We start from the raw sequence: 26,289 nt of genomic DNA, 5'->3' as shown, positions 1-26,289 counted from the left end.
AGTGTTTGAAACAGTGGTTTTCATACTTTTTACTACAAAATGTGTTATTTGTATGTGTTAATTATGGTAGATAAATGAGAAGACAGAAGACTACTATGAAAATCTTGGTCGAGCTCTAGCTTTATGGGAGAAACTTTTTAACTTAAAAGATGTAATTGATGAGTGGACTGAAAAGGTCCTTCAAAAAATGGAATTACAACAACTCACTGAAGAGGAAAGAGAAATGCTGAAGGTAATTAAACAGATATAAAATATATGCTCTTTTTTTTACACAGTAGACATTTTAATAATGAGTTTGATTTTTTATGCAGGGTAGAAAAATCACAATGAAATCTTTTATTTCTTTCATTATCCCTTGAGTGGGACCTGAACTATGTTGTTTCCTTTATGATATCTGGGAAGATGTTAGCAAATATTATTAATCCGGGCTTCACAGACACCCAAGGGATTCATGGAGGAAATGACCTTATATGGGAGAACTTATATCTTTATTTTTGTGAATGTCTGACCTAAAATGCAATATTTGTTCCAGTTATAAATATAGTCAAAAACATAGTAGGATGAACTTGCATGTGACATTGTTATTAACAAAACCACATATATTCTGAAATCATTTTCTGGTTGTTGCAACTATAACCCTGATCAGTACTTTGAAAATATGGTATTTAGTAGATCCACTGCTAGATGTTATTTAGGGTATTAATAGAGAAATGTATATATTTTGGTAGTATAAACATGTTATTTTTAATATTTTGATAACTGTAACCCAGTGTAATTTTTCCTGTATAGTCCTACATTATTTATTTTATGTTTTATTTATAAAATATTATTATACAAGGGATCCATGGGATTCTCTAACCTGCCGGAGGGGTTTATGGTATATAAAAGCTTAAGAACTCCTAGCAGAAGCCCCATCCAAATGCATAATTGTTCCCAGGTGGTTAGTGTAGGCCTCTGGATTTGGTAAACTTTTTCTAAAGGTCCAATAGTAATTATTTTAGACTTGTACATCATTTGATCAATCTTACAAATGCCCAACCCTGCTGTAGCAGGAAAGCAGTAAGTCATCGACAATACATAAGCGCTTGCAAGTAGCTGGGTCCCAATAAACTTTATTTATAAAGTGCATGTTGACATTTATATGTACAGATCTATGAAATGTAATGACTTTAGGTAGGCCCTGCATACTGGAATGGCCCAAGCCTGGTCCCTCTCTGTGGTCTTACACCTAGAATCCTTCACTCAGTTGTTATGTTTGCCTTCTCCGTGAAGGCACTTGGGTCTGTAACTCCTGGGACTCTGTCAAAAAACAAGTGATTAGGGGCAATTCAAAGGCTCTCTTGTTTTCGGTGTATTAACAATAGCAATCATGGGTACCAGAAAATAAGGTATACAATAAAAATGTTCATTATTAATATTATGTGTTTTAGGCAGAATTACAAGTCCATGAACAAAAACCTTCAGAATTTTCTAGAAGAGTGGCTAAAATACAGTTCCTGCTTCAAAGCAGTGAAATACCTCTTGAATTGCAGGTAAGGAATTTCTGTTTACGTCGCCATGAGAGTTCTCTGAAGTAGTCTTCATAAACCAGAATGCGAATCTTAAACCTAAAATAAAGTTAGGGTCCTTATTTAATTCACCTTTGTTCAATTCCTGTATTAGTCTAACGAAATTTTTAATAGCGTAGTTTATTCTCTTTGGTCCACTTTTAGAATGAATGCTGTCGTTTTCTGCATTTTTTTATTCTTATTTCACTTATTTCCCAGGCCTCTCGAGTGCAGGGAGAGATGCCACTGTGCGTCCCTGTGCAGACCAAGGGTTTTCTCATGAGCTGTCACGGGCGTGGGAAGGACAATATTGCTCCAGCGACTCTAGGTTTCTAGGCGGAGAAGCAGGGAGATCGCCTCAACTGTGAAATCTGTTGTGCAGAGAGATTTGTTACAATTTTACGTAGATCAAAGTGCTCAGTGGCTGAAAGGGAATATTCATAGGGCTCAATGTGAGTCAGACTTTCTGGGCGAGGTCCTGGTGCTGCCACCTATTAGCTGTCTGACTGTGGGCAACCGACTTAAACTTCTTAAGCCTGTATTTTTGTACCTTAAGTGCTTACCATGATGCTGTGTACATAATAAACACTCGACAAGTGCTGCCTATATAATTTTTACTATATGTTTTTATATGTTTTCGAAAGAGGGCTAAGAAATAATACCTTAATTGGTATGCCAGATAAGGCTGGTTTTAGGGGCAGGGTTCAAATTAGTCTCTCATAAAAAGTCAGAAGTTCAGTTCCAGTTTTCATATTAGTCTTTTCTCTAAAGGCACCCTGCGAATTGTCATCAGTGATGTAGAACGATGAAGAATTTTAAATAGAGAGGAATTCACTTCACATTGAAACGAAGCGGTCTCAACTCATTTTCTAGCAGCGTGGTTTGTCTTAAAATCTAGTTCAGTAAAATCTGTAACCGTACTTCATGTGTTTCATGATTTCAGGTCATGGAGTCCTCTATTTTGAACAAGATCGAACATGTAAAAATGCTTTTAACAGGAGAATCCAACTGCTCTGCACTCAGTGGAAACACGGCTGAGCTAAGGGAGGACCTCGACCAAGCCAAGACCCAGATCGGGATGACTGAGTCCCTCTTAAAAGCCCTGTGCCCTTCCGACAGCTCGGAGATCTTTACGAAACTAGAGGTACTTCCCAGCTGCTGCTTTTCTGTGGCTCAGGTTTATTTTCACGCTTATTTCTGATGGTCTTGATCTCTCGAGGTTAATAAAAATAGTTAATAAAAAATGAAAGCCTGGGGAGGAAAATCTCAGAAAAACAATTTGTGTGTATTTAGCAGTTTCACCTTTAACTTGCTCTGTGTACAGTAATTATTTGATGTTAAATTGCATTGCATTTATACGTTTACTGGCTAAGAGAAAGCAAATCCACCCAATGGAAAATCATCTATATTTTTACAAAAACAATGGAGCTCTAATATGCCTTGTGTAAATTGAGCCCATTTTAAGACTTAATGGTGGTTTGTTTGTTTTTATATTTTTAGGAGATACAGCAGCAAATTCTACAGCAAAAGCACAGTATGATATTACTTGAGAATCAAATAGGCTGTCTGACTCCTGAACTCTCTGAATTGAAAAAGCAATATGAAAGTGTCAGTGATTTATTTAATACCAAAAAAAGTGTTTTGCAGGACCACTTTTCTAAGTTACTGAATGGTGAGTGCAGTGCTTCTCCTCCTGTGTTTCTGAGAGTCTTGAAGTACGAACAAGGACTGTGGACACATAGGTTAATTTACGCTTCACTTAGAGGTGGTTGCAGATTATGTTTAAAGAAAAGGATTGACTGATTGACTAAGGATTTATTCAGATAAATCTTTTTTTGGGGGGGAAGCACTCACGAATCTATGCATGTCATTAATAACATCTGTTTCTTTCAAGTGCCAAATGTTTATTTCACTAAAGAAAAATCATCGCTGTGTGTGTGTCACTCGCTCGCTGTGGTGAGCCGAGCATGTGCCTGGGAGCAGGCTGCTCCTGCCGGTGTCTTTGGGTGTCCTGTATGCTTGGAAGGGGGTTTTGGCGTAGAGAATACACGGCGATTACTTTCTAGGCTCTGTCAGCCCTCAGAATTGGGTTTCAGCTTACTATCACTTTACACAATGATTGTGTCCATGGCATGGGAAGCAAGTTTGAAAATCTCTCGCTTTAACTAGATATATGAAGTCTTCCTTGAGTGAACACAGCTTTTTGTCGTTTCCACCCCCCCGCCGCAGATCAGTGCAAGAACTTTAATGACTGGTTCAGCAACATTAAAATAAACCTTGAAGAGTGCTTTGAGTTATCAGAAACAAAAAAGAGTATGGAACAAAGGCTACAAAAACTTTCTGTAAGTTATATAAATTTCTATCAAAATTCATCAAAACTAAAATACTAGAGGCACAGAACTGTATTTAAGCAGATAGGATAATGATTGCTTTGACTTAGTCATTTGCCTACATAAAGATATTTCCAAATAACCTAACTTTCCCCAAATATTTTGAAACTGTGTTTACTGAGTCATGGTGCAAGTGATTGAAACAAGTTCTGTTTTCACACCTATTCTAAGATGCTGTTTATCTGTTTGCCGGTGAATTCAGTTATGCTGAAGTCATATTTGACAAAAAGTAAAACATTTATCTAACTTGGACTTTGATATTACTTTACTTTCCTGAAAGCGATCTCTTGATTTTTTAAGTCTTTCCAGGCATCTTTCTTTTAAAAATTGCAGTTGAACTTTAATACACTGCTGTCAGAGTGTAGTGGAGGGTGGCCTGAAATAAATGCAAAGTGCCTGTGTGTTTAAAATGTGTAGCACACCCTTCACTTGTCATCACTTCAGGCAGATTATCTAGTGCTTTAGTTTTGATACTGAGCCGTACTCTCAAGCTCATTGATGGCATTGAATGTCCTCAGATTAGTCGCTTTGATGATACCGTTCTTCATGGACAGAACCGCCTTTCTTCTATTTTGTTTATTTTTTCTTTTTTAAAGTTACGACTTTTTCTTTTTTGCCTTTAACTTTGCCCATTGCGTGAGCCTCAGTAATTGATCCTCAAACTTTTTAACATAAGCATTGAAATAAAATTCTCATTTGGACAAAACTAAATAGAGGGGTCTGTTTAGTTTTACGTATTGATCACCAGGAAGGAACAAGTACTTAGGGGAAGTTGAGTACAGCCAGGCAAGAAAAATGCGGCTTTTCGCGGCTTGACTCCTACTGACCTTCATGGTGGCATCTCCTCATTTTGTCTGACACCATTTCCAGAAAGTCAGACGTATACGTCCATTGAAGTCAGTCGTATCCCCATAGGCCTTCTTTTGTACAGTCTGCTTACTGGCTTGGAAAGTGTCGTGAGGATGGCAGAGACCATACTTGGACTCGCCAGTAGGACATAATTGACTTTCTGTGTCTTTCCAGGATTTCTTGACTCTGGAAGGGAAAGGCAGTCAAATACAGCAGGTGGGAACTGTACTGAACCATGTGAAGAAGCATCTGCCCAAAGCGTGTGTTAAGGAGCTTAGCAGTTGGATTCTAAGTCAAGAAGCTGAATTAGAAAAAATGGAGTCCGCGTGCCAGGTGCGAGCGAAGGAGCTTGGGGACTACCTGCAGCAGCTTCTGAGGTAGGGGATAAAGGTGACGTCTCAACAACATGTTTTCTGGTGGTGTCTTTATCTGTACTCTGCCTGAGTACAGCTAGCATTGGAATACATAATACACACACATTTTACAAGTAAAATCCATACTTTCACATCTAAGTTTGGCTCTACCAAGATAGAATTATAGAGAATTCTTCAAATTATTTAATATGGCAAAGGTTTGTGGGAGAGTCCAAAAATGTTTTCTGTTTGTTTCTGTTCTTTCTGATACATTTTTGTGGCTCACTGATTCATAGAATCCCCCTGAAATACAGGCTATTACACCTGTTGCTTATTTTATATTCTAACATATGTAATGTTCTTTTAGACTCCAGGATGACCACAGAAACCTGAGTAAGTGGCTGACTAATCAAGAAGAGAAATGGAAAGAAATGGAAGAATCAGGAGAGAAAACAGAGTCATTTTGCCAAGCTCTAGCTAGAAAGAGGTATAACTGATCTTGTATAAAATACATTTCCTGGGAATATGGTTTCTTACGTGGTGTCGTGGCTCCTATAAACTTCCCCCTGATATTTTGAATTTACAGAGAACAATTTGAATCTGTGGCCCAGCTGAACAACTCTTTGAAGGAATGCGGGCTCACTGAAGAAGAATTAGCACTGGACTCGACACGTTTGATTGATAGATACCAGGCATTATTGAGACAAATACGTGAAGCTGAAGAAGAGGCTAAGTTACCTCCTGCCGAGGACCAGAGCTTTAATGATCTCGCACAAGGTGTAATTCACTGGATAACAGAGATTAAAGAGTCCCTTATGGTTTTGAATTCGTCTGAAGGCCAAATGCCACTTGAGGAAACAATCCAAAAAATAAAGGTATAACTCTGGAAACTAAATTTCAAGGGGCAGAGTGAACTTTAATTTTGAAAAGATTTAGAGGAAAATGACTAGGACTTATTTCTCAATGGAAAATAGAATCACTGGGGAATGTTTAAAGATAGTCAGATGATTGACCTTACAAAAGAGAAGGGCTGTGATGGATCTGAAATTATTTTAATACAGAGGGAAGAGAGAAAGTAAACCCTCTCTTTTGTGAGGGCAGTGCCCAGTGCATCAGCCCTAGTGCAGAGGAATTGAAATAGAGACAGTGAGTTGGAGCTGCGCAGGTGGGAGTTTGCTGGGTATAGAAAGACACAGCAGGGCCCTGGCCAGTTTCACTCAGTGGTTAGAGCATCGGCTCACGGACCAAAGGGTTCTGGGTTTGATTCCAGCCAAGGGCATGTAACCTGGGTTGCAGTCTCGATCCCTGGCCCCAGGTCGGGGCTCATATGGGAGGCAGTCAGTCGATGTGTCTCTCTAACATCGATGTTTCTCTCTCTCTCTCCCCCTTCCAATCTCTCTGAAAAGCAATGGAAAAAATATCCTTTGGTGAGAATTAAAAAAAAAAGACACAGCAGAGGCATCAGCAATGTCCAGGGCAGGGCCGGAGAGGAGCTCCTTCTGACTGGATCTTATGGCTCATAAAGATTATTAGATACGGAGTGGGTTGTGGAGAGCAAGGAAATCTCAATCTCCCTTCAGCTCACTTTTTATCTAAGGGAGATTCAATAAATGTTGCTAGTTTGAAGTGCAGGAGACAGAAGCACATGTGCTTAAAAGAAAGTTGGGAGAATTGAAATCATGCTAATTGAAGCGTTGTAGAGGAAGAAATGGTTAAGAATAGTGAGCCCGGCCGGGCGTGGCTCAGCGGTTGAGCATCGACCTAGGATCCAGGCGATCGGGGTTTGATTCCCGGTCAGGGCACATGCCCGGGTTGCGGGCTGCAGCTGATCAATGGCTCTCTCATCATTGACGTTTCTATCTCTCTCTCTCCCTCTCCTTTCCTCTCTCTGAAATCAATAAAGATATATTTTTTTAAAAAAATTAAAAAAAATAGTGAGCTAGAAGGGTTGGTGAGACTTAAGTAATCGGAATCTTTTGGGATTATATCCAAAAGGTTTTCCATTGAATGTGAGTCTGGAGTAGTTTTGAGAAAGGAAGAATTTGATAGTTCCAAGCAAAGGAGTGAAAGAGAAGTAGAGGGAATGGGAATTAATTATGCCAGGTGGAGAGACAGGAGTTGACAGGAGGGACACTGCATTTCCTGTGGAAGCCGTAAGTCTCATCTTGGGTGTATAAAAATGTCTTGTTCAGGTTGTTACCCAAGCTCTCCATCTATAAATAATGGAGTAGATAGGAAGTAGGAAATAAGGAATGCAGTCAGATCAACCTGACAAATGTTTATTGAGAACCAGTCCTGTTTAACGGGAAGGGAGATTTCCTTGTCTTTGGGGCATATGTAAAAATGAAAGGGTAATTTTGAAATGTAATTTGCAGTTAGAATTTCAATATAATTTTTATAAATAAAAAGATATCATATGTACTATCCTTAAGTAATATGAATGGGATTCTAAAACCTTTTTTATTTAATTCAGGAAATCATTTTACTAAAGCCTGAAGGGGATGCTAAAATACAGAGGCTCAGGGGTCAGGCTGCGAGCAGCAAGGCTCCCTTGGATTCAGAGACCGTTGCTGATATCGAGAACCAGTGGGTCAGCACACTCCATTTAGCCAACACGTATCTAAGGTAAAGGGCAGGCCTGCACCCTCCGTGGTTTGTCATTGCACAATGAAGCCATAACAAGTATGTTTTGTCTGCTTCCTGGATTCGGATATAGTATTTATTGGAGAGAAAGTCAGTAGGTCAGGGACACCCAAAATGTCAGAGCCCGAAACGAAGAGGAATCCTTCTCCGGTTCAGATATAAAGCACACTGTCATAGCTCTGTGGCACTGTTTACTTTGGCTGCTACATCAACCCATGAGGTTCTTGGCAACAAATGAACATTATCTGTCATTACACTTTTAACACTCCACTTCTGCATGGAAACTCCCTTCCCCTAGAAAACTTCTGTATCTGCATGGTATTACTGTAGAATAATTAATGCTTTTTAATGTGTATTCTAAGAGATTCTTACATGTGCAAGCATTGATAAATGTCTGCAATCAATGGACATAATTCTGGTGAAAACTCTTTAATTCATATCACATCTTAAATGATAATGTTTGATGGAAATGTGAATTTTATATTTTTCAATAGACAGTCAGATCAAAGCTAAATTCAAGATATAAAAAGAGTAAACTAGTTAGTTGGCCAATATACTGAATGCTTATTTGTTTTACTTATATGAAAAAGAAAAACATAGGATAATATAATTATATTTAAGGGTAATAAAAACTAATAGTTTGAAATCTAAATTATTAAATATTTGTCCTCAGGTCAAATTATGTAACAACAAAACAGTAATTTTTCAGTAATACTGCAAATCATTTTTGTCTTAATTTCTGGGCTAAACTTAGTGCTGTTTACAATGCTATAATGCCAAAAATGTCTGTAGGAATAATGTATATTAGGGTTATTTTAATACTTTCTTACTATAATGTATGTTGCATTACAATATGCAAAATGCCATTCCATTGACTGTCATTTCCTTTGTAAAATATCTTTTAAAATGTAGCCATCAAGAAAAGCTTCTACTAGAAGGAGAGAAGTATTTGCAAAGCAAGGAGGGTCTGAGAGTAATGCTCACAGAACTGAAAAAGAAACAAGAAGTGGGCTTTGCTCTGCAGCCTGGTTTGCAGGAGAAGAAAGCTCAGTTAAAAATTTATAAGAAATTCCTCCAGAAGGCACAAGATTTGACATCCTTGCTAAAGGAGCTAAAATCTCAAGGAAATTACCTCTTAGAATGCACTAAAAATCCCAACTTCAGTGAAGAGCCTTGGCTGGAAATAAAGCATCTACACGAAAGTCTTCTTCAACAACTACAGGTAAAGTGGTCAAAACAAAAATTTAAATGACGTAATTGTATAAGGTTTGTATACAAAACCTTATTTTTTTGTTGTTCTTTTGGCAAACCAAAAGCTTTTCTTAAGGAAGAGAGAGAGCCCAGCCGGCATGGCTCAGTGGTTGAGCCTTGACCTATGAACCAGGAGGTCGAGGTTTGATTCCCACCTGAGCTCAATCCCCAGTAGGGGGCGAGCAGGAGTCAGCCAATCAGTGACTCACATCATTGAGGTTTCTATCTCTCCCTCTCTGTTCCTCTCCGTGAAATCAATAAAACATATAAAAAAAATTTTTTTAAAAAGAGAGAGAGAGAACATGGATTTGTTGTTCCACTTATTTATGCATTCATTGGTTGCTTCTTGTATGTGCCCTGCCTGGGGATGGAACCCGCAATCTTGGCATATCAGGATGGTGCTCTAACCAACTGAGCTACCCGGCCAGGGTTCCAAAGACTTTTAAAATTTAATTTATCACTTTTAGATAAAAATATTAACTCCTCAAGGATGAAGGAATCAAACCAGTCAGTTTTACTAGAAGAGTCCCTCATGTGTCATTTGATGATGTTATTTCTCTTATTGAAGTTTCCCTTGTCAGGAATAGGAAGAGTTAAGTTTGGTTTTTTTAAAATATATTTTTCTTGATTTCAGAGAGGGGAACGGAGAGGGAGAGATAGAAATATCATTGATGAGAGAGCCATTGATTGGCTGCCTCCTGCACGCCCCCTACTGGGGATTGAGCCCGCAGCCCGGGCATATGCCCTGACTGGGAATCGAACCATGACCTCCTGGATGCTAGGTTGATGCTCAAGCGCTGAGCCACTGCCGGCCAGGCAAGAGTTAAGTTTTTTTAGGCATCTCTGTGAACATGATTGCGACAGTTATTTGTGTATCATCCACCTATCCACTGATGCATCTATGCATCCATCTTTCCATCAATCCATCCATCATCTGTCATAATAACTTGTATTCCTTATTCTGTATAAACCTTCTTACCAGTGTCCCTCCCTTGTGTCTTTCTAAATGATCTGCACTGAAAGAGCTAAGAGGTGAGATGCCAACTTGTCATGAGGGAGTGTATTCTCTTAAGACAGTTGTTTATAATTCTTTGCACATTGAAAGCCAACTTCAATGTAGGAATTATCTGGGTAAGAAATCCTGCTTACACAGATAGAAGGACTTGTCCAAGGGTGAAGATATACCCGCCTGGCTGTAAGTTGTTTAGTTTAATAGTTGCTATTTTTCTGATTAGGTGTGGTCACCTTATTTTTTTATTCCAGAAAGAGAACCTAACGATGATTTTGCTCTTGAGTTAGGATTGCTTTCTCCCAAAACACAGTTTTGGAGTTTGAATTTAATGAAAGGAATTGGGGGTTAGGTTGATCTCATATAGTCTCATTTACAAGTGTGGGTACTTGGTTTTAGTAAGAAGGATAATTAAGGGAGCTGCTTTATTATGGATGTTTGTGATTTGATGATGTAATTTGTAGGCATTTCATTTTGTAAACCTCCTCAGGAATAAAATGAAGGCAAAGAAGCATGGGGGAAAGTGGTTGCAATAAAGGTCATTTAGCAGGGAGAAGGAGGGTTTTACAGTGAAATATCTCAAACACTAAACTCTAAAAGAACTCTGGATGATTATGGCCATATTCCTGTTTCAAGATGATACCTCATAAAACAAGTATTTATGAACAATTTAATTATCTGAGTGAGAAAATTCAGAGAGAAATAATCCGTAGATTGTCAATGCTTTTATTTTTAGGATTCCGTGCAAAAATTGGAAGATCATGTTCAAGAACACCACTCCTACCAGGTTTGCATTGCAGACCTGAATACCGAATTGGACACTATCTCCAAGGAATTTGTTAGTTTTTCTGACAAGCCTGTGGATCAAATAGGAGCTGAGGAAAAGCTGCAGGAACTGCAGGTATTAAACAATGTCTAGACATAATAGACATTTAAAAAACTCAATTTTAATGATAACTTTACTTATAATTTAAAATTTTAATTATAATTTAAAATTTAAATTATTTATACTTTTCAATTAAAACTTTACTAATCAATATATTTGGTTTGAAATTCAAGTGCTGTTCAGATGACTGTTAGGTAAAGTTCTGACCAGTCATTTTAACAAAAGGAATGTTCTTTAGTGACCAAATCCGTTTATAATTTCTATTATAAATGGACCCTGCACTAGGGCCCCTCGGGGATGATTCCATCCATGACCAGTCTGTAGCTTCTGGAGACCTTTGCCTCAGAGACAACACAGTGATTTCAGGACTGGCTAGTCCAAGGATGCATCTAGTACAAGACCTGGGGGGATATTTCAATCTTGCGTTCTTTATCATGGGTAGATAGGAGTTGTGTAATTTTTATTAATTTTTAGGCTCATGGACTACATTAGAGCTCTCTCCCAGATGTAGGGCTTCCAAAATTCTCATGCTAAGTCCAACAACATCTAGCCTGGCAGCCCTTTACCCACATTCTCAGAACACATTCCTTGGATTCTTGCTGTTTGCACAGCCAACATAAACAGGCCCAATGGTGTCTTCTAGAAGAAAACGAAGCAAATCATTTCTCAGCTCCTCTTTTCATAATTCCTTGACTGGAGTTTCATGGGGTGAGTCTCAGGGCAGCACTGCTGGCATGAGCTTGGGAATGTCTCATCTCTTCCTTTTAGGGACCTGGGAATCAAGCCAGACTTCTGCTCCAGAATGGTCTGCCATTCATAAGACAAGTGCCTCCCCTTTTAGCAGTGATCATTTGAAAATGTTGAGGCTTCATCATGTCAAAGGCACTTTTTGGGTGCCATGAATACTGAGAAAAGTAAGACATAAGCCTCACCCTGAGCAGCTCAGGCTCCTGTTGAAAAATTAAAATATAGATTTTTGCTATACACTGAAGGAACCATAGAGGCCATCAAGTTCAGACCCCTCAATTTATACATAATACGCTGACTTGTAGCAAGGTGAGGGACTTACAAGGTCACCCAGGTTAAATGACAGAGTAGGGGCTACACCTCGAGACTTCTGATCCTATTCTGGTTACTGCTTTTTCTAATTCTCCACTAAACATCTCTACTTGTTGTCTCACAATTATTTGTAGTTCAGCACACCCCAAAATTAACTCATCTCCTTCCCTTTCTCCATCCCTGGGGGGCTCTCTTCCAATGAAGCTGCTTTATCTATTATATTCTTTGACTCCATGAATATTTCCACCATCTCCTGAGGCTTTCAGGTCAGAAACCTGGATATCCTTTCCTGGACTTCCCCAGCTAGTCAGACATCACGTTGCCCCTTCCATCTCCGGAATATCTCTACAATTTGTCCCTCCCCTGTTGCCCCCATTATTGATGCCTTGGAACAGGCTCTCATCACGCAGATCTCTGCATTAGACTTCTGCTGGGCTCCCTGCCTGCATCCACCCTCTCCAGTGCACCTTCCTGTATCTGTATAAAATGCAGACCTGGAACTCCTTCTTGCAGTTTAAAATGTTTCAATGACCTGTGCACATTTGTTAGCGTAGATCTTTTCACAGTAACTTACAGTTGTCTGTTTACTTCTGTGTCTCTTTGACTGGATTGTAGGAACTTGAAGGGACTGGGTTTTACTCATCTCCATAATTTCAGAACCTACTCTAATACTTGCTATTAGCTGAATGAATGCATGTTTTTTGTGTGGTCCATTACGATAATAAGTCCTCCAGCGTTCCCCTGGTAAGTTGAAGGCTTATTCTATTTCAGCGGTGACATCAGTACCTGCTGTAGGATCTCAAATTACTTTTGAGTCTAGAGTTCTCAGGTTAGGCCCTTTCGTTCATGCATACATCTAGGAAATGGTGATTGAGCTCCCACTACATCTAAGATGCTGTACTAGAATGATGGATTTCAGCTTTACTCTCAGTTTTAAATATTAACACTAAATTCACATGGGCACACTAAATGATTTTATTTTTCCAATGTTTTGCAAATAATAGGCACTTATTATTTAGTGTTTTGATTATGTCAAAAGGCTGTATCCTGAACTCCATATATACTCAACAAATATGTATTGACTGCCCCCAATATTCCAGGAACTGTGTTGTGAAAATTTGTTACATCTTAGAAGATTTTAGTTACATATAAGATGTATTTAAGAATTTCATCTGGGATGCTACCTTGATTTAAATTTTACCCAAAGTTTCTTCTTTGTGATAAAAGTTAAATTTTTTATACTTCCCACTAGTGAAGCAGAATATGCTGTGATTGACAAAAGTCAGTTAACTCTTGTGACAATCAAACAGCGATTCTTCTTGTGACAATCTTTTCCCCACTCACAGGAACTGGAGAACAGACTCCGTCTACAAGATGGCACGTTAGAGAAGATTTCAGGTTTAGCAAAATCCATCAAGCAAAATACATCTTCAGTGGGACAGAAGATTATTAAAGAGGACATAAAATCACTTAAGTGTAAACACAGAGATTTGGAAAACAGGCTTGAATCCGCTAAGCAGGAGATGGGAAGTTATCTCAACAGCGTTCTCAAAGCAGAGCGCTCCTCGGCAAAGAGAGAGAAGTTTCCTCTGCCAGGCGGAGAGGCGCAGGTCGCTTCTGACGCGCGGGAGGCCACTCGGGACTCGGCTGCGGTGGGAAAGTTGGAGGAAGGCTCGGAAATAAACAAGGTAAGTGGTCGTGATTGCATCTCTAAGCATCGCGTCTGAGAATGAAGAGGTGCTGGGATTTGAAAAGAGGGTCGTGAATCAAGCCTTCTGATTTCATAATTAAACCCTGTGTGCTGGCTATTTATGTTGCCCACTTGTAATGAGAGCCCTTAGAAAAGTGTCCAAGATTTCAGTGGTGAAATATTACTGTTCAGTCTGTTCAAATGTCATTCATCAATTTAGGTTTATTATTCTCTCTGATATGTAATCAGATATAGTTTCTTGGGTCAAGAGCACAAAGGCAAATTAGAAAAGGCAAATGAAAAGAAAATGTGCTTTACCCATTTTCTTAGAAAAAAATCCAAGAGCCCTATTTTTTTTTTTTTTTGGTTGATTTTGTAATGAAATGAGAAACTGTTCGAAAGGCTGGATTCCTTTCTTTTTCTTCTTATGTTAACCCTATACTGCAAATGTATTTTTAAATGTTGTCAGATCATTTGGTGTGAGAATAGCAACATTCAGGCTCCCAATTTTCCCCAGGGAGGAGACAGAAGAATGTTGTTTTGTTTTCATTCTAAACAACCAAATGGGTACATTTTCCTGTGGCTCTTAAAGTGCTTTCTCGTCGGTTAGAGATTAAAATGGAAAAGGCACAAAGAGCCATCTAGGAAACTGTATTTGAAAGGGCCTCCTGTTAGGCAGCATCTCACATCAGGGTCTAGTGGGACAATGGCAAAAGTGAGACATTCAGGTGTGATTCCCACCCGCAGGAATGAAGAGAACCCGCACCTCTGCTGTCTTCCTAGAACAGAAATGCACAGGGGGTTGGAGGGACCAGATAGGCTTTTCTAGAAGTGTGTAAAAACAAGGTAACACGCCAACAGAATGTCTCTCTGGCCACGAAAAAGGACAGAAATCCTGGTGTGAGGTATTGCTAAGGAAATATGTGAGATTCTTGATGCTGTATCTGTAAAAGAAACTCTCTTAACAGAATTTAAACAGCAGTAGTTAAGTCAAAAAGGAAAAAATACCTGAGGACTTTCTCTCTGAATATAGGACATTGCTAAAGGGAGTTGTTTAATAACCTTAAAATTAACTTCTTAGACCCATTTTGGCTGTGAACCCCCAAAATTCAATAGAATATATTGAAACCTAAATAAAGGTCATAATCCAATAATGATTTTTAGAAATTTTATTAAGCTTTTACTTAGTCTTGAATGACAAGTTATTGGTAACTTATGATACATCATTAGCATGATTTGTTTTCAGAGGAGATAGATGGAGGGACTTAAGTCTTTTTTTTTCCTTTTTTATTGAATTTATTGGATGATATTGTTTTATAAAATTATATAGGTTTCAGGTGTACAATTCCACAACACATCATCTATATATTGCACTGTGTGTTCACCACCCCAAGTGAAATCTCCTTTCATCACCATTTATCCCCCCATACCATCTTCTCTCTCCACCACCCCCCTTTCCCTCTGGCAGTCACCATACTATCGTCTGTGTCTCTTAAGTTTTTTGTGTTTTTTTTAAAATTTATCTTTATTGTTGAAAGTATTACAGAGATCCCCTCCCCCCCAGCATTGATCCCCTTCACCCCCCCCATCCACCCCACCCCTAGGCCTTCCCCATACCAATGTCTGTGTCATGGGTTATGCACATAAGTGTGTAAGTTCTTTGATTAATCCCCCCCCACTAAGTTTTTTGTTTGTTTGTTTGTTTTGCTAAATCCCTTTATCTTTTTCACCCAGCCCTGCAACCCCCCTCCACTCTGACCAGCTGTCTGTCTGTTCTCTATCTATGAGCCTGTTTCTGTTTTGTTTGTTAGCATATTTTGTTCATTAGATTCCACATGTGAGTACATATGGTACTTGTCTTTCTCTGACTGGCTTATGTCACTTAGCGTAATGCTCTCCTGGTCCATCCATGCTGCTGCAAAGGCTAAGATTTCCTTTTTCTTTTTTTTTACGGCCGAGTAGTATTCCATTGTGTAAATGTACCACAGCTGTATTATCCACTGATGGGCACTTGGGCTGCTTCCAGATCTTGGCTGTTGTAAGCAATGCTGCTATGAACATAGGGGTGCAGATATTCTTTCGAATTATTGTTTCAGATTTCTTTGGATACATTCCCAGAAGTGGAATCACTGGGTCATAAGGCAGCTCCATTTTTAATTTTTTGAAGCAACTCCATACTGCTTTCCACATTGGCTGCCCCAGTCTGCATTCCCACCAGCAGTGCACGAGGGGTTTCTATCTTCCACATCCTCGCCAACCGTTGTTGTTTGTTGTTTGTTGTTTGTTGATTTGTTGATGGAGCCATTTTGACAGGTGTGAGGTGATACCTCATTGTGGTTTTAATGTGCATCTTTCTGGCGATTAGTGACAAACATCTTTTCATATGTCTATTGGCCATCTGTATGTTCTCCTTGGAGAAGTGTTTCTTCAGGTCCTTTGCCCAGTTTTTAAATTGGATTGTTTTTTGGTGTTTTGTTCTATAAGTTCTTTATAAATTTTGGATATTAGCCTCTTATCAGATGTATCATTGGCGAATATGTTTTCCTGTTCAGTGGGTTGTCTTTTCATTTTGTTGATGGTTTTCTTTGCTGTGCAAAAACTTTTTAGTTTGATGTAGTCCCATTTGTTTATTTTTTCTTTTGTTTTCCTTGCCCAAAGTCATATATTAGAAAAAAATATTGCGATGAGAAATGTCTGAGACTTTAGTGTCTATGTTTTCTTCTAGGATTTTTATGGTTTTGACTCTAACAGTTAAGTCTTTAATCCATTTTGAGTTTGTTCTTGTGTATAGTGTAAGAAGGTGGTGTAGTTTTATTTTTTTACATCTATCTGTCCAGTTTTCCCAGTACCATTTATTGAATAGACTACATTTACCCCATTGTATATTTGTCTCCTTTGTCAAATATTAATTGATCATAAAGGTGTGGGTTTATTGCTGGGTTCTCCATTCTGTTCCATTGATCTATGTGTCTGTTTTTATGCCAGTACCATGTGCTATTTTGATTACTGTGGCCTTGTAGTATAGTTTGATATCAGGTAGCATGATTCCTGTAACTTTGTTCTTATTTCTTGAGATTGCTGTGGCCATTCCGGGTCTTTTGTGGTTCCATATACATTTTTGGAAAAGTCTTCAAATAATTTTCACAGGTCTGAATTACAGGAAGGTAGTTTTAATTCTTTAGGAACATTTTATTTTCGTACTCTTTTATATCATGTATCTTTTTTCTGAATATCTGCTTATTTTGTCTACTCTAAGTACTGGCTGTATTTATGTAATTTTATATAACATTAGACTATGTAAGATCAAAAGCAATTTTAACATTGAACCACAACTAGTAAAAGGAATCAAAATATGCATGGACAATGTAATACTAGTATAATGTGACATATATAAGACAACTTAAACAGGAATTTCTATGTAATGAATACATAAAGCACATTAACTGAAATATAAATCTAATAAAAAAACACTGTGACTGAGAAAATAAGCACCTAATTCTTTAAAAACATTTATTAAGACCTTTTTGCTAATCATTCTGCTAGAATATGGGAATACAGTTGTCACATTTTAAAATCTAATATTAAATAAATATCTAATTATTGTTTATTTCGTATGCTTTTTTTGGAATCTAGAGGGGCTTTTATGAGATTATTTAAAATCATCTCAAGAAGGAGTTTTAGGAAGTTTTAATTTTCTTTAATAAATTTCATTTGATCTTACAGTTTTGTTGAAAGTGATTGCACTTTTCAAAACTTGCCATTACAGCATGTATATATTTGAATCCATTGCCAAGAATTTCACTTTAAATGAAATGTAGGGGATATATTAGATCAAGACCTTGGCTGACTTTTTCTTTTTTTAAATCATTTTTTTAAAAATATGTTTTTATTGATTTCAGAGAGAGGAAAGGAGAGGGAGAGAGAGAGATAGAAACATCAATGATGAGAGAGTCATTGATTGAGCCTGCAACCCGGGCATGTGCCCTGACCGGGAATCAAGCCCTGATTGCCTGGATCCTAGGCCAACGCTCAACTACTGAGCTACACCCGGCCGAGCTGACTTTTTCTTTAATATAAAAATATTAAGACAGCCCTGCCCAATGTAGCTTAGTTGGTTGGAATGTCGTCCAGTACACTGAAGGGTTGCAGGTTCGATTTCCAGTCTGGGCACATACCTGCGTTGCAGGTTTGGCCCCCAGTTGGGGCACGTATGAGAGGCAACCGGTTGATGTTTCTCTCTCTCTCCTCTTTCCTCTCTCTAAAATGAATGAACATGTCTTCCCATGAGGATTGAAAAAAAAAAAAAGGCAAAGGCAGACTTTGAGGCACACAGTGTAGTCTGAACATTATGGGTGCTTATGAGGCAACATTATACTGGATATTTTTATAGGTGTTAATGGATAAAACTTCTTAAGTATGGAAAGGCAGAACTGTCTTCCATCTCTTCCTTCCTGTATAGTTATTGATAATTTATGATACTTCTTAAGATGATTTAAACATTTATTATTATTATTTTTATTCAAAAAGTTTGTATAGGTTAAGTTAAATAACAAAGTAAATGATAAAAAGTGAGGGCTTATTCATCTCTTAAGATTTTAGGTGTCCATTAAGTACAATGATAAAGAGGAAAAACAGGGAAATCAATATATTCTTAATTATTTTTCTAAAAATGCATGAAGCAACATTAAATCTTAAGAGGCATTGAATGTTCTTTCTTGCCCCATCCTTCCCAAATGTCAACCTACATGACTTCACTGCACTTAAAAACATCTTTCGTCTATAATTACTTCTTTAATTTCCTTGTCATTAGGTATAATTGTTAGTATGTCTGAATCCTTTTTTGTCCTGTTCACACATTTCTGAGCATTTAGAATTTCATTGTTTAAGACGGCACCCCGAGAGAAACCCTGAAGGCAGATGATGACAGATACAGGCATATGTGCAAGGCGTCCAGCTGTGGGCGAGCGGCCAGGGACAGTGGAGCTGCTACCAGAATGAGAAGGAAGACTCCGTATTAGAGAAAGAGTGTTCAGTCTTGGGGTAAATGATGTCTGTTTCTGGTGGTGTTTATCCTGGTAACACAGTAAAATTTTTTTTGGTAATGGATCGCATAATTGGGCTGTGCATCAACTCTGTCTTTGAAGCATATGTCCTACTTTGCTCCTTCTGGGCAGCCTGCTCACCTTGCTTCTTACCCTGAGGTATTCTTCACAATCTGAGATTTATTCTTGAACAAGACATGTGATTGTAACGTTTGCGAGCAGCGTGCATTTGTGAACATTCTCCAAAGTCCTGAAATCTCAGGCTGAGACACCGTAGAAAATGTCTAGCCTAACCCTTGCGTTTCAGGTGAGAGAACTGAGTCAGAGACGTTAATGGACCAAGTTCTCATTGTGGCAGAACTAGAACTAGGACCCAGGTGCCCTCTACAAGTCCGATGCAAGGTGGTTTACCCCACCATTGTATTGACTGTGTTATGTGGCTTGTTTATTGTGGTTTAATATGCTAATATGCCATCTGACCTCAGTGGACTTTTTATTGATTTTTTGAGGGTGTTTGAAAACTCTTCTTTTCTCATTAAACCCAACCAAACCCTGTTCTTAGCATTCCTAGCAGAATTCTGGTCAACAATAGATAGATTGACAGATCCTCAATTTCTTTCCACTCTTCTTTGTAGCCCACAGACTGTTAATCTTGACAGTCAAAGACTAAATGAAATTCTCTCTTTTTTAAAATATATTTTTATTGATTTCAGAGAGAGGAAGGGAGAGGGAGAGAGAGAAATATCAATGATGAGAGAGAATAATTGATCAGCTGCCTCCTGCACACCCCCTACTGAGGATTGAACCTGCAACCCAGGCATGTGCCCTGACTGGGAATTGAACCTTGATCTCCTGGTTCATGGGTCGATGCTCAACCACTGAGCCACACCAGCCTGGCCTCTTATTTTTTCATTAATATGAGTTCATCTATACATCCATTAAGTAAAAATTTATTGAACAGTCAGTGAGACTTCAGTGGTGAGCAAAAATAGACATGATTTCTATTCTCATAGAACTTCTAGTTTAGAGGAGGAGACATACAGTTAATTAACTAATGAGAGACTATCTATAGGAGCTAAAGGAAGGAGCACAGTTCTGTGATTGTCTCTAATAAAGGACTCTGACCTGAACTCCAGTCAGAGAGCACTTCTCTAAGGAAGCAACATTTGAACTGAGATTGGAGTTAACCGAGCTCAGGGCTGGATGTTGGGGCATTCTTGACGGAAAACGTAGACTTTGCTGTTGTAGCGGGAGAGAGCATGAGCGGTCAGAAACTGAAAGGCGGCCACTGCGTAGAGGGTAGAGGGCTACGTGAGGCCTGGGAGGTAGGCGAGGCTGGCTGAGTCACAAGTGCCTTGCAGGTCACGTTAATGTTTTAGACATTACGCTAAGATAAAGAGGCAGCCTCTGAGACTATGTTGATCTGCCTTTCTGTTTTATCTCTAATGGTGATGATGTATGTGTAATCTTAGGATTGATTTTCACTACTTCATATTGAAATGCTTTAGAGAAGAAAGAAATATATCTTGTAGAGCTTGTACGACACTGTCCCACTGTTGGTTGGCAGGTTACAAGTGATAGATTTGGGCTTATCACTGTCACAGATTTATTATAGCCATGGGCCCATTGCACCCAATGGGAAAAGGGGTAGGTGAAGCTATGCCGATACATTTGCTAAGCCAGAGACAGCGTTCACTTGTTTAAAGCTCAGTATTTTAAATGTTAAAGTAAGGTGTTTCCTTTGTGAATTAATGGACATAAAGATGAAAATGTCACGGTCTTGTCCATAAGGAGAGTTGATGATATTCTTTCTCTCACCTCCTGCTCTTTTTCAAACAGGCCACACTCTAAGGAAAGATACTTGGATAAAAAAATTAAAAAAAAAAAATAAACATAGTTGGCAGTATAACTCAGCCAGGCTTTTGATAAAATGGTAATTTTCCACTCTACATTTATTATTAACTTTGAAAATTCCATTTATGTTCAGAGGATCAGTGTGTACACTTTATGATGAATAGCTCAGTCTTATTAGCAGTCAGGGAAATAACTTTAAAACAATAATGATATCAATTTCACATCCATTATATTGGCAGAAATTAAAGCCTATTAGCACCAAATATTGGAGAGGATTGGGGATAATACAAATTCTTTTAGAATTAGTGTGGGAATAAAAACTGTAGTTCAGTTTGGAGAAAAACCAATAACTATGTATTGATAATCAAAAGGGCATATTCTGTGACTAGTTCAAGGAAAATATCCTAAAAAAACTCATTTGTACAAGAAAATTCCACAAGAGTGTTTATTATAGCAGTATCTATAATAGGAAATATTGGGAAAATGTTCACAGTAGGCTGACCAATAAACAAGTCACGTTCATGCAAACAGCAGAACAGTCCACAAAGCAAAATGACTGTACTAGGTTTGTATATGTCAACTTAGATAAACCTCAGAACATACTGCTGAGTGGGGAAATGATACATACATGATTCCAATTTTATAAGAATTAAAATACATAAAATAATACCGTAAAAATACTAATACATGTATTGAAAGTATAAAACATGTTTATGTGGACTTTAATGGTTAGTTCTGTGGAGAAGAGATAACAAGGGATGCGGATTGGGCTTTAAATTATATTTTTAATATGGAAAATTATATCACATATTTGTGTTGTGGGTAATGAGTATCAGTTATATTTCATTCTTTTAAGTATGTTTGAAATAGCGTATAATTTAAAATAAAGTATTTTAAGTAAGCCCGCAAAATCAAAATAAAATACAGCCACAGGCGATGAGCAAAGCGTAAGTGTTGTGAAAGAATCTTCCCAGGAGCCAATCACGCTCCTGCCCCCGTGTTCCAACCCCTCTGGCGTGAGCACAGGAATGTTGCCTTTTAAATTTGAAATGGTCGTTTGAGGGATTCTGTTGGGTTTTCTGCCAAGGTGGAAACATGGCTGTGGGGGTTTGTGAACAACTGGTGTTTGGGGGTGATGTTGGGTTTCTCGGAATGCTCCCTCCAACCACTGAGGTCAGATCACAAATGCTGTGGCTCAGATGTTACTAGTACTCATCACTCGTCCGTCAGGTAAGAGAGACCAAGCGCTGTGAATTCTTAGTAGGTAATTAGTATTAAGCCAAGTTTTCTGAGGGCCAGGACCTTTAGCCCTTGCTCACATGGGGGATTCCAAGTGATAGGACCCGTCAGGGGGGAGAGGCAGGCGTCCACCTCGCCTACTGGGGCCTGTGGCAGAGACCCCCCGGCCAGTGAAGCCTGTAGTGCGGCACCTCTCCTTCCGCCTGAGGTGATCCCCTCCATACAGGTTTCAGCCACAATGATTGTGGGGTTTTTTGTGTTGTTGCTTTTTTATATATCTTTATTGATTTCAGAGAGGGCAGCAGAGGGAAAGAGATAGAAACACCAATGATGAGTCATTGGGGATCAAGCCCGCAACCCGGGCATGTGCCCTGGCCGGGAATCGAACCTCGATCTCCTGGATCCCAGGTCGACGCTCAACCGCTGAGCCACGCCCGGCCGGGCCACAATGATTGTTGAACTGAAGGAAATTTCCAAAATCATCTCAGTCATTTGAAGCCTCCCCACCCCGATATGTCTTTATTGATTTCAGAGAGATGAAGGGAGAGGGAGAGAGAGAGATAGAAATGTCTGTGATGAGAGAGAGTCACTGATCGGCGGCCTCCTGCACGCCCCCAGCATCTCCTGCTGGGGATGGAGCCCACAACCCGGGCGTGTGCCCTGACCAGGAATCGAACCTCCATCTCCTGGATCCCAGGTTGATGCTCACCTGCTGAGCCACACCCGGCCTGGCCATTTGACGCCTTTTTGAAGAGGTGACTTGTGACGACTATACTTTCAGGGATCATTTCTATAGTTTGTGAAGAAGTGACTTGTGCTAAGTGCCAACTAAGTACTTTAACACAAGTAACACTAGTCAGCTAATTTTTTTTTTTTTTTTACCAGTTAGTATTGGTGAAGCTCCAGGAGGTATCTGTTTTATTTAAATAAACTTTTCATTTTAGAATAGTTTTACATTGACAGAAAAGTTGCAAAGACAGTACAGAAAGTTCCCATGTATCTCTTACCCCAGCCCCTATTGTTGACATCTTTACTATCTGGGCAGTATTTTTTTTTTTAATATATCTTTATTGATTTCAGAGAGAGGAAAGGAGAGGGAGAGAGAGAGAGAGAAACATCATTGATGAGAGAGTCATTGATCGAGCCCGCAACCCGGGCATGTGCCCTGACCACGAATCGAACCCCGATTGCCTGGATCCTAGGTCGACACTCAACCGCTGAGCCACGCCCAGCCGGGCTAGGCAGTATTTTTAAGACAAGAAATTCAGCTTTGTTTGGGGATATGGACACATTTTATTTATAGACTTGCTGCCTCAAAGATTTTACTGACATGAAAGCATGTAGCAGAATTAAATGATATTTCATTTATAAAGTAACCCTGAAAATAAAAACTAATACCTTAACAAAGTTACAGAAATCTTTAAAATTACTGTCGTATAGCATCTAGTACATGGAAGTGCTCAACAAATATTTGTTGAAAGAACGAATAAATGAATGCAGATGCTGTCTCTATCCTACTGAGAATCTCAAGTTCTTAGAGCTTTCAGAAAAGATTAAATTATTCCATATATAACCTGTTCTGCCTTACTCGGGTTGAAATTCTTACTATTAATTGATATAAGGCTTAATTAATTCATTCTTAATATCATGAAATCTTGGTATTACCTCTGTTTATCTACTTATTATTTTACTTTTATTATTTTTTTAATCCTCACCTGAGGATATTTTTTCTATTAGTTTTCAGAGAGACTGGAAGGGGGGGAGGGAGAGAGAGAGAGAAACATCAATGTGAGAGAGACACATTGAGTGGTTGCCTCCTGCACGTCCCCCTACCAGGGCTGGGGATCGAGCCTGAAACCAAGGTACCTGCCCTTGGCCGGAATCGAACTCAGGACCCTTCAGTCCACAGGCTGACACTCTAACCACTGAGCCAAACCAGCCAGGGCTGTCCATTTATTATATTAAACTACCAATAGGTAACATTGAATACCTATTATTTGCCCTGCCCTCTGTATCATTTTGAATACTGCATATAAACTTTGGAACTTTTCCTTTTTCTATATCTGTTTTCTTTCTTTGACTGTACAGGTTATACCTCTTCTATAATTGAGCAGTGACTATATAGATTATACCTCTATATGTGATTGAGCATTGCTAGATCCTTTACCATCTTGCCAAAAATGTTTAATTTTTCTTGGAATATCAATATCGACATTAAATATTGCATGGAAAAATTATCTTTGGATAATTTTTCAAATATACTTTTTTAAAAAGTCTTTGAGTTAACAGAAGAAACTGCAGTGCTTTCATCAAGAAAAATAAAAGTTATTTATTTGGAAGGTAGACTACTCAGCAATTAATCTTTTTATGTTTTCAGAATTCAGCTGTGGAAGTGCTTTTGTCAAAACAACTTTCTCTTGATGTTCAAGAAAGCATGAAAAACACTGAAGATGAGCAGAGAGTCAATGAGCTGCAAAATCAACCTTTAGAATTAGATGTTATGTTAAGAAATGAACAATTAAAAGAGATAGAGGTACGGAAACAAGAAAAACACTGAGAACATGATTGCATTATTTATCCAGTGCAATACAATATATTGTAATTACCAAAAACTTGCTTGCACAGAGTGAAAAGTCTTATTTAACCTTTGCCTGATGATCAGTCTGGTAACTATATAATTATGTACTAATCAGTAAGTTGTATAAATCTTTCCATTTAAAAAGTGGAAGAGTTTAATGAACATTAGTGTTCTTTCTGTTTTTCATAAAGTTCCTAAAAACTTACTCAGAAACAAAATTTAGAGATTCTGACTTGTCATCATTTCTTTTCTTAGTCATATGTATTCTTCTGATTCTGACAAATCCTTTTATTTTCCTAATTATCAACATTATGGGGTACTGTTTCTTTGTTTTTACAGCTCTGTTTACATAGCTGTGTTTATGTATTTATGTACTAATAGCTATGTAAAATAATATAATAGAACAATACATGGCCATGTTTTTAAAAACGACCCCTACCATTTTAACTAAGCTTATATAATAGTTAATGTGCATCTAAGACAGGGAAGGGGGTAATGTATGTAAGTAATAAAAATAAGATATATCTTCCTTTCTACATTGCAGAACCATTTAACACAATAAGGTGATCTAATTGCTATTAAATGCTAGACCAGTGGTGAGTTTGAGTCTAGATTTTAACATAATTCAAGTGAAAAAAATATGTTAAACGTCAGAACTTAATTTGCTCTGTGTGCAAATGAAACCTTTAAAACATCTTGTTGGGATAGAGTGCGTTATTGGAGGGAAAGAGTATGGGAAAGAAAATGAATGAATGAGCGAATGAGTGAGTGTATGCTTACTGATTTCCTTGACTTGTTTTTAGGAATTACATACCCAGTTGGAAGCCAGAAAAGCAGCCATGGAACCACTGGAACAAACTGAAGACCCCAACAGAACAGAAACAAGTGCCTTGCCTCCCCACAGCCCAAGGAATTCAGTGCAGCACTTGGACAGCCTGCTTCAGGCACTTACTACTCTGAAGAAAGATAAGGAACACCACTATGGTCTCCTTAGTGATTTTCAGGAGCACCTCTCTGCAGTCGAATCCTCGCTGAAAGCCTTGCTGACAGAGAAGGAAAGTCTAAAAGTGTAAGTGTAAGAATTTAGGACTTGGATTCATTGTATTCAAGCTCAGCTCTGTCACCTTGAATAGGCCCAGGGTTTTAAGAGTTTATACTGTGAAGGAGATTATGATTTTAATACTACAGAATGGAAATTAATTCCATATGAAAGCCATTGAAGAAAACTCTGTTGGTTTTATACCCAAAAAAATTTATAGTAGTTATATTAATTTTATAATTAAATTATGTTAATTTTACAAGTTAATTTGTTAAATATCTAATTCACACTGTAAAATACCTGCAAAATATGTTAAAGGTCTGTGCTATTCAGTATTCTTTTTGTTAAGAATTTATTCTAAACTGGTGGGGTGAAAACATGTATGTATATAACTGTTTAGTATCTGCATAATTGGTTTAAATTGTTTGGAACATACTTAATATAGATGCATTGTACTGGCTTCTTTTCAAATAGATGCACTCCTTTTGGCTTTGAAAAGGATGGTAAGTGGTTCTAGATATAGTTATAATGTGTGAACAATTTTTCATTATTAAAAAGTACTTTGTGCGAGTACTTTACAGGTTACAGAGTACCTTTATATGCATTGTTCCAGTCACTCTTTTCTCTTTTCCTGTGGTTCTGAATATTTATGATACTCATTTTATAAATGAGCCCTCAACATGATCACAAACTAATTGAAAACCATAGCAAACAAGATTCTGATTTTATTTTTAAGGACAGAGTGCTCTTATTGACAATCTAATCTTGTCTTCTGTGAATTCATAACAATTAATTTCTTTTGATGACCTCTAGCTTCGGGTTGATACATAATAAATACTAACAAGCTCCATTTTTCTTCT

The 26,289-nt window shown here is 38.2% G+C and overlaps 1 protein-coding gene and 1 pseudogene across 1 annotated transcript in view; both read left to right on the top strand.

The window, feature by feature from the left end:
• SYNE2 (spectrin repeat containing nuclear envelope protein 2) overlaps positions 1-26,289 on the top strand; it is a 233,480-nt gene that overhangs the window by 79,572 nt on the left and 127,619 nt on the right. The window contains exons 33-46 of the mRNA XM_087819973.1: positions 71-232; positions 1,431-1,532; positions 2,491-2,691; positions 3,048-3,219; positions 3,777-3,889; positions 4,961-5,163; positions 5,507-5,626; positions 5,726-6,014; positions 7,613-7,764; positions 8,695-9,004; positions 10,779-10,943; positions 13,334-13,675; positions 24,190-24,345; positions 25,194-25,459. Of these exons, the coding sequence (XP_087676099.1) occupies positions 71-232; positions 1,431-1,532; positions 2,491-2,691; positions 3,048-3,219; positions 3,777-3,889; positions 4,961-5,163; positions 5,507-5,626; positions 5,726-6,014; positions 7,613-7,764; positions 8,695-9,004; positions 10,779-10,943; positions 13,334-13,675; positions 24,190-24,345; positions 25,194-25,459 (2,753 nt within the window). The remainder of the gene's footprint in view (positions 1-70; positions 233-1,430; positions 1,533-2,490; positions 2,692-3,047; positions 3,220-3,776; positions 3,890-4,960; positions 5,164-5,506; positions 5,627-5,725; positions 6,015-7,612; positions 7,765-8,694; positions 9,005-10,778; positions 10,944-13,333; positions 13,676-24,189; positions 24,346-25,193; positions 25,460-26,289) is intronic.
• Positions 22,578-22,660, top strand: LOC148094065 (small nucleolar RNA U3; annotated as a pseudogene).

The sequence above is a fragment of the Miniopterus natalensis genome, chromosome 1 (assembly GCF_054644295.1).
Source record: "Miniopterus natalensis isolate mMinNat1 chromosome 1, mMinNat1.hap1, whole genome shotgun sequence".
Lineage (NCBI taxonomy): Eukaryota > Metazoa > Chordata > Mammalia > Chiroptera > Miniopteridae > Miniopterus > Miniopterus natalensis.
This window is presented reverse-complemented; position numbering and strand designations above follow the sequence as displayed.